Below are 15,725 nucleotides of genomic sequence, written 5' to 3'. Positions count from 1 at the left end.
ACCCTGTCCTCTCTATATAAGCTCCTGTCCCCTCTCAATAAACGGAGTTCCGGCTTTGACCACTCTCCTGGCTCGGTGGTGTTCTTTCTCGGCCCCCAGGGAGGAAGGTCTTGGGGGGGAAGGGCCGTGCCAGTGACACTCATCATCCCGCTCAGCCCCACAAGGGACCCCCGGCTGGACCGGGGTCTCTTCCCGCTCGGTTTTGTCGGCCTCTGTCTCAGGGAGGCCCGACACTACCCAGTCCATACTTCTGTGCCTGCATCCCCTTCCTATCCTGACCTTTGTAAATACTGTTCCTCATCCTAGGAACAACTTTCCCCTTTCCTCCTCTTGCAGCTTAGATGGCATCTCCTCCAGGAAGCCTTCATGACCCAGACTGTACCAGGCAACTCTCCTGGGTCCCACAGACCCTGTGCTACACCCACCCCATCACAGTTCACTCTGGACACTCCCCTCTTCCTCCATCCCCAGTGCAGGACTCCCTTCCTTCTAGGCTGGAGCTCCAAGAGCACCTGGTGACAGAGAGAGGAAATGGAACATGGGGCGGCCACACTTTTTGAAGGGAGGGTACTGCACCCAAGGCAACATAAAAGACACTTTCTTCCCCAGAATCAGTTCTTCCAAACTGGCTTGGAATTGTCTGTAATATCGTGTCAGCAGTACAGGGATACAGTGTCACTGTACATAGTCCCAGGAATCTTAAATGGTGAAGATAGTATATGAAAGGTATGTGACCAGATTGTAAAATCAAAAAAACAAACAAGGACCGGCCCGTGGCTCACTCGGGAGAGTGCGGTGCTGATAACACCAAGGCCACGGGTTCGGATCCCACATAGGGATGGCCGGTTGCTCACTGGGTGAGCGTGGTGCTGACAACACCAAATCAAGGGTTAAGATCCCCTTACCGGTCATCTTTAAAAAAAACAAACAAACAAACAAAAAGAATTGACCCAGAAATGAATAAACACCCAACAAAAACCATGGTGCTGTTCCTGAGGTACACGATCAACATGTCTAAAGACAGTCACATATGGCAAAAAATGAAATGAAACATTCTCCGCCTGGCGCCCAGACAGGGGTTCACATGACCCCCATCCTGCCTCCAGATGTTTGGAGAGATTTCTGGGGGTTGGAGACTTCACAATCCCTCTTACATCTCCCCGCCCACCTGTTTTTGGGGTGGGGAGTGAAGCAGCCTTCAGTTGGTACTCTACTGCCACTGTGTGGCCATGCTGATGACTACCCCCAGGACATCGCCACCTCTCAGGAGGCAGCCTTGGTCCTCAAGAGCAGGGATCCACAGGACCACGCCTTCCTTCTTCCCCCATCTGCAGGCTCTGCAGGAGGGGGCAGGCAAGGTGTATGGGGGAGGTCAACTAATGGGCCCCTGCAGTGCCAAGTACAAGCACTCCCCCAAGGTAAACTCACCAGGCATGACCCAGAGCTGGCTTAGGACATGCCAACTACCCTGGCATCTGTTGCCTTGAAGGAATACTAGTAACTCTGCATTTCTTTGACTCTCAGTTCCCTCTGAACACTGCTCCAGAGGACTAGGCCCAGCCCCTTTCTCCATCCCAGAGATCACCTTAGTGGCAGTGGAGGAGAGGGGTATCTCTAACTGCAATATGACCACATCACACTACATCTTCAAAATTTCAATGGCTCCCTACTGCCAGATTTTTACCTGAAGTTTGAGAACCCCAGGCCTTGTAGACTCCTCCAGCTTCATTGTAAACCAGTTATAATTGGTCCTTCCCTTTGCACTTGCTGGTTTCTCCACTAGGAACACCATCCCCATCTGCCTGTCATCCACCCCTGATCCCCAAACAGGTAAACCCTGCACTCCTAGGTGCCTAGGGCTGACTGTCGACAAGAACACCAGCAATAGTCAGGGACAGCTGGCCTGGCATCACCATGGCCCCAGAGGCAGTGGTTTGGTGTCATGACCAGAAGCAAGGGCAGGAACAGAAGCAGAAAACAGGCAGAAAAGAGACCCGGGGCATATGTGCAGGGTGAGCAGCAGTCACCAAGCCAACAGCTGCTTCCCAAAGGCTTTGGAACCTGGTTCCATGCCCACATGACACATTCTCCAACATGGGTTGGTTTTAGTGGCAGAAAATCTTGGCCCAACTCTCAGATACTACATGAGGGTGATTTTCTCAGACAGCCTGAAGACCACAATCAGTGGACAGTTTTCTCCCATAAACATTTACTAGGCCTTTTGCTCCCCCGGCCAATGAGAGTTAAGTTATAGCAGAACTGAGAAGAGTCCTCCAGCAGCAAGCAAGCTGTGCCCTGGGCTCTGCCCCATGAGGGTCACATGATAGAGTGAATAGGGCTGGGCCTTCATTGCCAAGCCTCCTGGGATGTCCATGGTGCCCCATGCTGGTCTGGCCATGCCATGCCAGGGAACAGGATGACTGAAGGCCCAGTGTACCTAGTGGCATTAGCCCTTATTAGGGCAGGTCCACTCCTGCCTGACAGTTTAACTGGGCTCACCCTCCAGCTCACTCTTGTGGGCCATTCTGAGGAATGCAGTAGCTGAGGGAGGGGAGCTGAAACAGATAGCCCTTCATAGGAAGGCTTCAGAGGCCTGTGACCACAGGGACACTGGACTCTGAATTTGTCTATGCAGGACACTGGGCTGAACACCTGGCTGTCTCACCAGGGGCCCCACACTTACCAGGACTCAGACTCTCTCCACTTTGACCATCCCTGTCTTACTCAGCTCAGCCCCTGCTGAACTATAGCAGCCCATTAAGCAGAGCCACAGCCAGGGCTCTCAAGGTAGTTGGGTGGCCCTTTGGGACATGCACCTGGGGGCACCACAGAGGAGTGAATGGGGATGCAGGCACCAGGGGCTCAGATTGAGTATTTGGGTGGAACAGGAGGGGAAAGAGAAGTAGGGTACCTGAGAACCCTTTACATATGGTAGGACTTCAGTTGGACCAAAACAGCCCCAGCCCAAGGCCCAACTCTGAACAGAGTGTGGCCTGATACTGGTGCAAGGGAGGGGGAGGAAGGGCTCAAATGTGCAAGTGCCCCTGTATATGGTAAAGCATGTGCAGGGGCTAGGGAAGACGACTGTGTTTGTCTGTGAGTGAGAGTGAATGGGTGAAGGAACCAATGACTGTGCTTGACAAGTGTCTTCCTCAAAGCACTTTAATGTATGCACCAACCCACAGTCCTTGTCTGCTGGCTGGGCGAGAGAGGCCAGCCCCACGTGGAGACTCCCATGGCTTCCCACGCCTAGTGGGCCTAGGAGGGCTGAGTCTGTCCACATTTCCATTAATAGGTGAGGGGTGTGAGGATGAAGAGGCGGTCTTCCTCCTTGCGGATCCAGCGCATCAGCTTATGGATGGCAGTGACAGCTGATGCCTTGGTCCCCAGGGGGCTGTAGCACATGTAGAGCTCAAAGGCGCCTGTCACCTGCAGGAGGGGGCAAAGGGTAGTCAACTAGGTTAGATGCCCCTCTTGGCCCCTCCCCAGGATCTCCATGAAGCCCATCCCATCCCAGGGCCACCTTACCCAGGCCAGGAGGTTCTCATTGGGGCCCGTGTAGTAGATGGTCTTGAGTGGGCGGGAGGCATTGTGGGCACGGCTGTGCAGGTACTGATAGAGACCCAGTAGCCGCTCCTGCTCCTCTTCACTGGTGTATGGGGCCTCAATCTCAGGGCTACAGATGGGAGAGTGAGTTCACAAAAGAATGACTTCTACCACCTTCTCTGGAGATCTAGAAACACCTATTCCTAGCTAGGGAGACTCCACCATGTGTCCTACTCTCTGGATGTTTCCCTAGGACAGGACATTTTCTCCCCACCACAGAAGGCTCCTAAGGACAGGGCTGGGCCCACCCAGATTGGAATCCTGTCCCTTCCCACCCACCAAGTTCAGTGTCTTTGGTGACCCTTCCTTGGAGAGGATAACCTGAATTTAGGTGTCCAAGACAGAGTGGCAGGTCTGGAGTAGAGGGGAGGTGAGCTGGGAACTCTCTGGGCCAAAAGGAGGTAAAGGGAAGACAGAATCTGCCCTATCTGCCCAGCCCCTCCTTTGGGAGAGTGGGTGGAGGAGGGTTCCATCTCCTGGGCTGGACCAAAATGACTCCCAAGTCAGAGTTGCTCCAGGGCAAGGGACCCAGGAGACCTCTATTCCATCTTCCTTCCCTGAGTATATTGGGCATTTCGAAGCCTTCTGGGTAATGAAATAGAGAGGTATATGATCGTGGGGTGATGGGTAGTCTGGGTCCCTGGTGCCATAGTAAAACACACCCAGGTGGTCCACTCCCAGAGGGGGTGGTCAGCTTCAGGGCTGCATCCCAGGGCTCAGGACCAACCAGCCTCCTCCCACCCCACGAACCTGTCTCTCTGAAGCAGTGCCCTCAAGGCCCTCCCTCACCTGGTGAAGAGGCCCGAGCTCTTTGATTTATAGAGGAAGTGGCGCAGGTCAGGAATGCCCACTTGGGCAACGCTGTAGCAGGGCGTGCGTAGTGCTTCCCGCAGTGCCAGGTGGGCTCCACGCTTGCGAAGGCGCTCCTGGAAGCGGCGACGGCAGTCAGAGACGGCAAAGAAATCCTCGCGGTCGGTGGAGACAAGAAGCAGACAGAGGTCGGTGTCAGGTTCCAGGTAAGAGATGTGTGCGTGGAAGAAGCCAGCAGCGTTGAATTTGGGCAGGCACACGGGTGTCCAGGCCTCACCTTCGCGGAAGGATGAGGAGGAACTAATGAGGTTGAAGAGCAGGTGCAGGTCGATAGGGTGCAGAAATTGGTCCTTGCGGCGCACAAGCGCCACGAGCTGGTTGCGGGCTAGCAGGATGGAGAAGACCAGGCTGCGCGCACGCGCCTGCTGCAAGCTGGCACTCACTGCGTCGCGCACTGCCGCCGTCAGGGGCAGGCACCGCGCTGCCCCCATCAGGAAGCTGGGGTCTCGTGCCATGAGCTGCAGCAGGTTGTCGGTGATGCGCTCCGAGCCTGAGAGCAGGCGCCGCAGATCGTAGTTCTGCTTCTGCTGGAAAATGTGGCTCAGCTGTGCACCAGTGAGAAGGCTCAGGATCTGGTAGTAGATGTAGAGCAGCTCCTGCGCCAGCTCCTGTGCTGACTGCCGCGTGCGGGCCACTGCTACTAACACCAGTGGGCTTCGGCGCACAAATACAACCTTGTAGCCATCTGACGGTGGGGGGAGGGGTGTCAGCCCCAGCCCCTCTCCGAGTAACCCTCCCGGCTTGGTTTTCCCAGCTCCCTCGGAGCCCTGCCTTCCTGCGCAGCCCTTCACTTGCCACTTCCTTTCCTCCCTCAAAGCTCTGCGCACAGTACGGGCTTAAGGATGTTGAGGATAAAAACGATACCCCATTGGCCCCTTTTCCTGAGGGCTCAAGGTCTTTCTGCCTCTTGCTTCACAGATTGGCTTCCTTTGAAACCTGGGAAACTCTTTAGAAAAACACATATTTTTATGCTAAGTGCTAAGTCAACTGGAAAGGGCCAGGTGGGGCTCCGGAAGTGGGATATTTTTGGTCACCTCCCAAGGGAGATTCTCACTTTGTCCAATAGTAAAGCCTATGTCAGAGCCGCCTTTGGCTCTCACCACAGCCCTACGAAGCTGGCAGTGTTGTCATCATGTGTTTAGGTGAGAACCTTGAGGCCTAGAGAAGTAGAAAGACTTACCCTCAGTCACACGGTACATCCCAGACCCCTAGTCTGGAGGGGGGGCTCCAAAACCTGCTATGAATTAACCCTGACCAGGGGACCCCCTCCCCACACCCATCTCCAGGTGGCTCACCTGCATGGATGGAGCGGATGGCGTTCTTGTCTGCCTCCAGGAAGGACACCAGGGCTACCATAACACCCATAGTACTGGTAAGTGCCTCCTCAGACCCATAGCGGGAGTACACGGGCTTCCCTGCCTCACTCAGCACGAAAACATGCTTCTGGTGCAGGCGCCATGCCTCCGTGGCATCCTCCTCATCTCCCTTGGTTGTGCCCTCTCTGGGGGGCTCTGTGGCTGGTCGCCCAGCTGCCCCTGTAGGTTCCAGCCAGTCCTCAGAGCTTCCTGGCAGCATCTCCTCCTGCAGGTCACGGGCCACACCTGTCAGCTGGGTGCTTAGCTCACTAAAGTCCTGGCTGATCTGGCGCATGTCTGCAGGCAGCGGCGGGGGACCCCCAGCACCCTCCTTGGGGCTGTCCGCAGAAGCTGCCCCATCCTCTGACTCAGTCAGGTCCTCGTAGGAACGGGCATGGACGAACATGGCACCCTCCTGCCCAGCACCTGCAGGCCAAAAGCACTGGTGCTTAAAGGGGTAGCTGCTCTCACCAGCAAGGTGCGTAACATGGTCACTCTAACATGACTGCCTGTCCCAATGGGGCAAAGCCACTCTGCCATGGCTCATGCTTCTCTGCAACTTACAGTCTACCAGTCTCCTCCCATGACTCTGGGAAAAAGACTCATGGGCAGTGGTGTTATCTGCCTACCTCTCTCACTCCCATCTCAAAGGCCTTAATTGCAGTCATGCTGGGCTCATGCTTCTCTGCAACTTACAGTCTACCAGTCTCCTCCCATGACTCTGGGAAAAAGACCCAAACCCCTCATGGGCAGTGGTGTTATCTGCCTACCTCTCTCACTCCCATCTCAAAGGCCTTAATTGCAGTCATGCCTTAATCCATTTGCTCTTTGGACACTTTCAGTACAGCCCCATCCACCTCAGGAGTGCCACACCTGCTATCGGCATGGAAGGCACTCCTACCTCCCCACAGTGTAGCTGCTTGTCACTACCTTGTCACACTTCAGCTCTTAGGGAAGAAGTTAGTAACCTCTTCACCTGACCTCCAACCCCAGGCACTCTATCATATCTCCCTCTTTGATTTCCCTTGTGGCACTTGCTAGTTACTGTCCTTCTCCCCAACTACCATGGTAACCCCCAAGGGCAGGAAGCTGGTCGTTCACTGCTCTGTGCCGAGCACCTTGCCCTGTGCATAGAGAAGCTCCCATACTTAGTTAATCTCTCTCCCTGGGAGAAGGCTCTCCTACCCGACTCGGGCCACAGCTCCTGACTGACTCCATTATAATGGCTCCACTAGTATGTGGCTCCCCCAGAGCAGGGACCACGTCAGTCTTCTGTATCTGTTTTTTGTTTGTTTTTGACAAAATAGTTTAACAGATATATTTTTGAGTCTCTATTATGAATTTAGCCTTGTACCAGGCATTGGGGATAAAACTGCCCTGTGCTCAGAGCTCACAATCTTGTGGAAGAGAGAGATGGGCAATACATACATAAACAAATAAAATTACAAAATATAGTATCCTATACAGAGAGTGGCCAGAGAAGGCCTAACTTGTGAAGAGGTGACATTTAAGCTGAGAGCTGAGGAGGGGAGAAGGAGCCAGAGAGGTGCACAGGGAACAGGAAGAGAGCTCAGAGTGTCAGCCAGAGAGCACAGAGCGAGAGGCACATGAAGTGGAGAGGAAGGCCAGATGCAGACTGAGCCCAGCTCCCTGTAGTACCCTAGCACCTGACTAATATCCAATGAGTGACTGAACGAATGCATGAATGAGTGGGAAGGAAGAGCAGTTAGGAATCCTGATTCCCCACAGAGGCTGCTCCAGCTGTTTGCTGGCTGTGCCTGCACTGTCTGCCCATACCTGGCTCCATTCCCTGGGCCAGTCCTGGTGTGGGGCTCTCAGCTCTCTCCACATTCTGACCATCAGAAGGAACCAATGTACCATCAGGGCATTCGCTGCTTCTCTTCCCCTGCATGTCAGCAGCCATCCTTTGGGCTCTCCTGTGGGACAAACAAAGGCATTGTCGAGGGTGAGGGGGAAGGTGCTATCAGCAGGCTCACTGGCATAATTAATAGTGGTAAGTAAAGTGTCCCTTACCAGGACCCCACTAACTCAAATCCCTGGGGAAAGGGTTCTGAGTATTCCCTTCTAAACAATTAAGTATCTTTTTCCTTTTCTGAGTATAAAAGGAAGACAAAGTTGGATGGTTAGCTCAGCTGGTTAGAGCATGGTGCTGATAACACCAAGATCCGGGGTTTGATTCTTATACTGGCCAGCCACAAAAAAAAAGAAAAAAAAAAAAAGGAATGTCCCACATTTCTATGTCTATTCACTTTCCCACTCCCCTAGTCAACAACTTCACACCTCTTTTCTACTCAAACTTCCATCATCACCTTCCCTCCTCATGCTCACTCTCAGCTCTATCAGCAGATGATGTTGCCTTCCATTTCACTAAGACAGAAGTCATCAGAGGAGAACTTCCATAGATTCCCATGACCACCTTGCCCCATCTGCTAGACTCCGCCTTCCTTCTTCTTACTAAAGATGACCTGTTCATGCTCCACTGAGACTAACTACTCCACAAGTGCACCAGATTCCAGCCCTTCCTGCCTACTCAAACACATGGCTTCAGCAGCTGTCCCTCTCTCTCTTGGATCATCAGTTTCTCCTTCTCCCCTTTCTATCACCAATATGCTGATATTTCTTCCATTTTCTTTCTTTGTTCTTTTTTTAAAGATGATTAGTAAGGGGATCTTAACCCTTGATTTTGTGTTGTCAGCACCACGCTCTCCCAAGTGAGCAAACCGACCATCCCTATATAGGGATCCGAACCCATGGCCTTGGTGTTATCAGCACCACACTCTCCCAAGTGAGCCACAGGCTGGCCCTAATGTTTCTTCCATTTTCAAAACATCCTCTCTTGGGTATGTTCACTTTATGATAATTCACTGAGCTGTACTTACGATTTGTGAATTTTTCTGTATATTTGTTTTACTTCAATTAAAAAGGTAAAACAGCGTTGGCTGGTTAACTCAGCTGGTTGGAGCATGGTGATATAACACCAAGGTCAAGGGTTCAGATCCCCATGGGGCCGGCCCGGTGGCGCACTGGATAAGTGCGCCGCTTGGGAAGCGCGGCGGGTGCTCCCGCCCGAGGGTTTGGATCCCACATACAGACCGGTTCCCGCTCACTGGCTGAGCGAGGCGCGGGAGCAACACCGAGGGTTGCGATCCCGTTGCCGGTCCCCGGTCCGGTACGGGGGCAACACTGAGGGTTGCGATCCATTGCCGGACACGGAAAAAGACAAAAGACCAAAAAAAAAAAAAAAGGGTTCAGATCCCCGTACAGGCTAGCTGCTAAAAACAAAACAAAAACAAAAAACCTTCCCTTAACTTCTGCATTCTCCTCTAGCTACCTCATTTTTCTCCTGCACTTTATAAAAAACAGACAAGCCCTCTCAAAACAGTAAGTAATATTTGGAGTTTGTATTAGTCAGGTAGGCTAGGCTATGCTGTGTAACAGATGAATGCCAAAAAGCTAGAGGTTTTATAAAGGCTTATTTTTTGCTCACACAAAATCTACCATGGGTCTAGTAGCAGTTCAGAGAAGATCCCTTCCAAGCAGTGATTCAGGAATCCAGGCTACTAGCATCATATAGCTCTGCCATTTGAAACACATGCCTTCTACATCACCTGGCAGAGGAGGACAGAGCTGGTGGATCATGTACCAGTTCTTAGATACTTCAGAGCCCAGATTGGCCCTGGGGGTTGGAAGGGCTGGGAAATGTGGGGACTCATGGATATCTGGTAAGCAGCATATCCAGCACAGCCTCTCCACTTCTTCTCCCATTCTCTCTTAAACCCATTCCAAACAGACTTTTGCCTCCATGATTCCAACATTGTTCCCATCAAGGTCACCAATGATGTCCAGGGCCATCTCACTTCACCCATAAGCAGCAATAGATACAGTTGATTATTTCCTCTCTCTTGAAACACCTTGCCCTCTTGGCTTCTGGTACACCATTCTCCTTTTTGGTTCTCCAACTTCATGGACTACTCTGAGTTCTCTTTGCAGTTCTTCTTACAGTGGAGGGGCCCAGAGATCAGTCCTTAGACCTCTTCTCTGTCTTCACTATCCTTTGGTGATCTCATTCATTCTCATGGTTTTAAATTCCATCTATGGGCCGGCCCGTGGCTCACTCGGGAGAGTGTGGTGCTGATAACACCAAGGCCCCGGGTTCGGATCCCATATAGGGATGGCCGGTTAGCTCATCGGGTGAGCATGGTGCTGACAACACCAAGTCAAGGGTTAAGATCCCCTTACCGGTCATCTTTTAAAAATAAATAAATAAATAAATAAAAAATAAATTCCATCTATGTATTAATGATTCTAATTTTCATTTCCAGCCCCAAGCTCTCTTCTGACTTCCAGAGGCTCACATATTTAACTGTCTACTTGATGTTATCTCAAGGTTATATGCCCCAAACTGAACTCCTGATCATCCCCTTAAAAAAAAAGCTGCTCCTTCCAGAGTTTTCACCATCTCAGTGAAAGACAACTTCATCCTTTCAGTTGTTCATTAAAAAACCTTGGAGCATCCCCTATGTCTCTCTTTTTCTACTCACCTCATATACCAAACCATCAGCAAATCCTGTCAGTTGTACTTCAGAATATGGGTACATCTCATAAAATGTCTCTCTACTTAACATTTTCCCAATAGAATGACTTTTGGTTTTTAGTATCTCACTATAGTAGCCAGCCTTCAAGATGGTCTCTAGTGATCCTTAATTCCTGGTATTCAAGCCTTTGTGTACTCCCCTCCCACACTGAGTGGGGTTGACCTACATAACCAATAGAATACTGTGAAAAAAACGATGTGTGACTTCTGAGGCTAGATCATAAAAGACATTGTAGCTTCTTCGTTGTTCTCTCGGATCATTCTCTCCAAGAGAAAGCCATCAGCCATGTTGTGGCTTAAGTGGACTTATGGAGAGCACTTCACAGCAAAGAACTGAGACCTCTTGTAAACAGCTACTACGAAGTTGCCAGTCATGTGAGTGAGCCATCTGGAAGCAAATCGTCTAGGCCCAGTCAAACCTTCAGATGACTGCAACCTTATAAAAGATCCTGAGACTGAACCATCCAGCTAAGTTGCTCCCAAATTTCTGATCCACAGGAACTGTATGAGATAATAAATATTGTTGTTTTAAGCTACTAAATTTTGGGATAATTTGTTACATAGCAATAGATAACTAATATGCCAAACATGTAATGATTCTGCTTATGTTTATATAGAAAAAGTGTATATTTACATCATCAAAACTTGGTCTATATTTTTAACAAAGTAATATGCATTTAAATCCTCAAATTAAGGGCCAGCCCATGGCTCACTTGGGAGAGTGTGCTGTTGATAACACCAAGGCCACAGGTTTGGATCCCTATATAGGGATGGCCAGTTAGCTCACTTGGGAGAGTGTGGTGCTGACAACATCAAGTCAAGGGTTAAGATCCCCTTATCGGTCACCTTTAAAAATGAATAAATGAATGAATAAACAAACAAACAAACAAACAAACAAATAAATAAAATCCTCAAATTACATTTCAAATAGAATTGATAGAAAATCATTGAGTGCCAGCAAAGGGGGCTTACTTGCATCATGGCTGTTGTAGATACTAAAAGAGGCCATGATACTGTAAAAGCAACAAACATTGTTTGATGATCAGGAGGGACTGTTTTAAGCATTTTATATCCTAATACAATAATTTATTAAGCATATGTTAGATATATGTTTTCCTTGTGTTTTAGTACCAGTTTAGAAAATTAGTGGTTTGGGCTTAAAAAGAAAACCATTATACTTTTTCCCATTTAAAATAATGGGAAATAGACACTAAGTTAGCGATTCTAGACAGAATGTCTAATTTTCACAGAAGAGATTACCGATGCTAAGTGGGAAATGCCTATATACAGAATCTGACCACTTCCATGACTACCACATTGGTCCAAGCCACCATTTATCTCTCTAGGAGATTGTTGCAACAGTCTCCTAACCAGTTTCCCTACTTCTGCCCTTGCTCCTGCATAGTCTGTCCTTCTCACAGCACTCACAGTAATCCTCTTGAAACAGAAGTCAGGTCATGTAATTCCTCAGCTCACAACTCTGTAATGGTGAGAAAGTGAGAAAACAAATTTCCTCACAGTGCCACACAAGGCCCCACACAATATACGCCCCCATTACTCCTTTGCTTCATCTCCTACCTGTTCTCCCCACTCACTCTAACTCTATTTCAGCCGAGCCACACTGGCCTCACGGCTTTCTTTAAGCAGTCTGAGTACTCGTCACTTCAGAACTTTGCCCTTGCTGAACAACCCCCCATACCCCTCTCACCTGTTCTACTGCCTGGGCTAGACACCTACATGACTCACTCCCTCACTTCCTTCAGGTTGCTGCTCAAGTGATACCTTATCAGAGAGCCTTGCAATATCTGTGCTCTGTATCCCTCTTGCCCTGCTTTATTTCTCTGTATTGAAGGTCAAATTTCAGAGTGTCAGTGCCACTTGCAGGAGGAGTTCAATCAACATTTGCCAGATAAACATCTTTGGAAGTGAAAAAGTGAAAGTTCTGCAAAGAAAACCCTGCTCTGTCACCTATGATGGGACCTCTGGAAACCCCTTCCTGTTGGGGAACACTTGTCCTTGGTTGTTCAGGAACAATGGCTCTGCAGTCAGTGGGACCTGGATTAGCCTGGCCTGGTTTTACAGATCTGTTTTCATGTCCATAAAATGGGAATAATGATGCTACTGATTCATTGGGTTGTGGGAGGATTAAATGAGATAATCCACGTAATTTGGTTGACTTGGCAGAGTGTAGGAACTGGTATACTAAGCTGCTGTCATTAGCCCACCATGATTATTCTTTCTTAGCATTCAGACTATGTGTGACTGCACTTACACCTGAATTCAATGGTCTCTGCTATGTAAATCAGGCCTTTTTGAGAGTTTGCTCAGCCTGAGCCAGACCCTGGGTGAACGGCCCAAGCAAATATGTTTCTGACCATTTGAAGCCAGTTGGGCTCTGTCTTGAAGTGACCCAACTGTGATATCTGGCCAAAGAGCTGTCTATGGGCCTAGGTCTGGGAGTTCTTCCAGACTGATTGGCTGTTCACTGGACCTCAAGTTGCGGGAACAGACCATTGGCTCTCTGCTGCTTCTGGAAGTCTCTCCTGAATTGAACTTTTTTTTTTTTTTGTCCTTTTTGAGACCGGCCGTACCGCTCTCAGCCAGTGAGCGCTGTGAGCGCACCGGTCATCCCTATATAGGATCCGAACCCGCGGCGGGAGCGCCGGTGCGCTCCCAGTGCCGCACTCTCCCGAGTGTGCCACGGCCTCGGCCCCTGAATTGAACTTCTTGATCTGCCACATGCCCCTGCTCTGTGACCTTGCACTTCTGGCTCAAAGACTCAAACAAGGTCTATAGCAGCTTAGCCCTATCTTGAAGGCCCACTCTCCACTAATTCCTTGTGGGTTTCAGCTGACTGAACCCAGTGTGGCTGAGTGGTATCTAGCATGGTACTTGCAAGGGGGCCAGGGTCAGTTGGCCTGGGCTAGTGGACATTTCCTTCACAACAGTTCCCCTGCCACCTGAAATCATGCAGTATTTCAGCATTTCCAAGGTCAGTCTGGGGTGAATAGCCAGAAAGCCTGATGAACAAAACAGCTCTCTGGATACTTATCCTGGAAACTCAGGCAGAGGTTTACTGAATCACAGCAAAACCCACCTTAACCCCCACTGGAGCCATAATCTGTGTAGATGAAGTTCTTGGGAGGCTAGGCCTGATGCAGTTAGGCAAGGGAGGTCTCTTAGAACCAGGCCCAGATACCCCTAAGGGGATCCTTCTTAGTCAGCCTCTCTAGAAGCCCTGTAAAGGGCTTGCTACTTTTCCTAGAAGTGCCCTGCTGTGCTTCTGAGCAATGTCACTACACAGGTTGGCTCAATCAGCCCTTCTAATGTGCCTCCCTCCCTCAGCAGGCCCTGGAGGAGGGGAGGGCCTTGCAAGAGCCCCTCTCTACTGGCTCCCTGCCACTCTTGCTTCCTCTTCCTGCTTGGATAGTGCTTCACCCTACCCTGACCTTTTGGGGAGTGGGCTATCTAGGAGGGTGGTACCAGGATGCAGGATGTGTGACAGTGACAAGGTGAGACTGTGCTGTGGCTGCTTCAGCAGGATGTCTACTCCATGCCGAGAGCATAGCGTGGTCCTTGTCACTTCTGGCGGCCACTCCCCTCGCTGACAAAGGCTGCTCAATCTCCCCCATCAAACTCGAGACCAGAGAGGGTGGTTCACCCAGTACAAGGGGCAGCCCTTGTGCTAAGACAACTATCTGAGTCAGGGCACCCATGAGAGCAAAGTCTCAAGCCCAAGACCCTTCCAGGAGCTGCCCCGCTCACCCCACTGTCACTTATGTCGCTTTTTAAGGTGACGCCGCGGGCCAAATGTGTGTCCGCTGGGGGGCGGGTCCTACCTGGCCACCGCCCCCTACGGGACCTCGGCCCTCCCAGGCCAAAGGATGGGTTTCAGGCCTCGCCTTTTGTATTCCTCCTCTGGGGGCCAGTCGTCCAATCACAAACGTAGTGTAGATGGCAGGGACCCCAGTCTTCAAGCCCCTCCCTCCAAGGATGACAGCTCTCCAGTCTCTCGGCGCCCCCAGGCCACGTGGGCTGGCAATCGGACTCACCTGCTTGGGGGGCCCAGGACGTATAGAGGGTGCCGGTCACTGCCCTCTGCCGGACCCCCGGAGGGGTACGGGTATCCAGCCGGCCCTGACCTGAGGGCGCAGGATCGCGGGGCCACGGCCCCTTGTGGACACAGACATGGACACAGCACTGGCACCGCGCCCTCCCTCCGCCCCTGACTCGGCCGCCGGCGCAGGAAGACAGCCTTCGCCAGCCTCTGGCGGCCAAGCCCCGACTTCAGCCGCTCGGCCCGCCCCGTCCCGTCCCACCGTGCATTGTGGGAAATGTAGTCTGTAGCGCACGGCCGCTTGCGGTTCCGGGCTCCCGGTTCCAGCAGAGCCTGGGGCCCAGGTCGGGGATTGCCTCACCCGGCGCCGCCTTCTCCCGCGTACCGGAGCCCAGGCACCTCCACGGAGCCCAAAGTTCGAGCGGACCGCAGACCTGGAGTCTCCGGCCTCTCTGTCCCAGCCGATTTAGAGGTTTACTTCAAGAGAGAAAGGGCCGTTGGAGTTGTTTTCCCGACCGATTGTGGAAGGACAGTGCAAGTTTGGGGGGCTGGATAAATGTCATTAACGGGCCAAGATTCTTTTTCTTTTTATTTATTTATTTATTTCTGGATTATGAGTTGAGAGAGATTTTTATTTAATTGGACTGAGGGAGGGAGGACCAAGCATCAGTATTATTTTGAAAGCCCCTACGTGATTTGCCAGGGCAAAGAATCACTGTTGATAATTTCCTAAATGCAAAGTAATAAAAAGGACAGGAAAACATAAGGCTTTTCGAAACGGCTACTATTTTTAGAGAACGGTTTAAAGAAGCAAAATTGGGGATTGACAACAATACTGCTCATGTTTTCTCTGAAGCAATTAACTCATTTAGTAGCTTCTGGGATGAAATTACTTCTCTGACTCTCCCTGACGCTCCAACAAGAACCCCAATGCATTGTCCTGTTCCCCGCTCAGCCCTACACTGGAGTTAGGGAAGAGCGTTGCCCCAGAGTTTTTCCTCCTGTTCTCAGCTGCCACCTGGAGCCTGTCCCCCCAACACTGGCCTGTAACTGACATGGTGACAATGCTTGGCCTTTTACTGGAGGTGGCTTTGCATAGGGCTATCAAGTCCTTGCACATGCTTTAAGGGAAACTTTCTCCCCCAGTTCTAGGTAAGAACATGGAAGAAAATGCCCTATTCCTTAACTATTCACTTCCTTGAAGTGAGGAGGAGGGAAGAGG

At 50.9% G+C, this 15,725-nt stretch overlaps 1 protein-coding gene across 1 annotated transcript; it reads right to left on the bottom strand.

Annotated features, from left to right (window-relative positions):
* Nucleotides 1-3,144: 3,144 nt before the first annotated feature.
* MON1A (MON1 secretory trafficking family member A) lies at nt 3,145-14,874 on the bottom strand. Its single transcript, XM_008571540.1, has 6 exons — nt 14,499-14,874; nt 7,629-7,768; nt 5,772-6,257; nt 4,396-5,161; nt 3,529-3,676; nt 3,145-3,429 (listed from the first exon to the last, which is right to left on the bottom strand). Exons 2-6 carry the CDS (start codon nt 7,753-7,755, stop codon nt 3,289-3,291), a joined length of 1,668 nt encoding a protein of 555 aa, XP_008569762.1. The 5' UTR covers nt 7,756-7,768; nt 14,499-14,874; the 3' UTR covers nt 3,145-3,288.
* Nucleotides 14,875-15,725: the final 851 nt, after the last annotated feature.

This window comes from Galeopterus variegatus, unplaced genomic scaffold (genome assembly GCF_000696425.1).
Source record: "Galeopterus variegatus unplaced genomic scaffold, G_variegatus-3.0.2 Scaffold701, whole genome shotgun sequence".
NCBI lineage: Eukaryota > Metazoa > Chordata > Mammalia > Dermoptera > Cynocephalidae > Galeopterus > Galeopterus variegatus.
Note: the sequence above shows the minus strand (reverse complement) of the source record. Positions and strands in the feature narration are given on the sequence as shown.

Coding starts and splice junctions, on each gene's coding strand:
- MON1A (XM_008571540.1), bottom strand. CDS start 7,755: ATGGCTGCTGACATGCAGGGGAAGAGAAGCAGCGAATGCCCTGATGGT. Junction 5,162..5,771: donor CATCCGCTCCATCCATGCAG/GTGAGCCACCTG, acceptor CCCCACCGTCAG/ATGGCTACAAGGTTGTATTT. Junction 3,677..4,395: donor AGCTCGGGCCTCTTCACCAG/GTGAGGGAGGGC, acceptor TCCCATCTGTAG/CCCTGAGATTGAGGCCCCAT.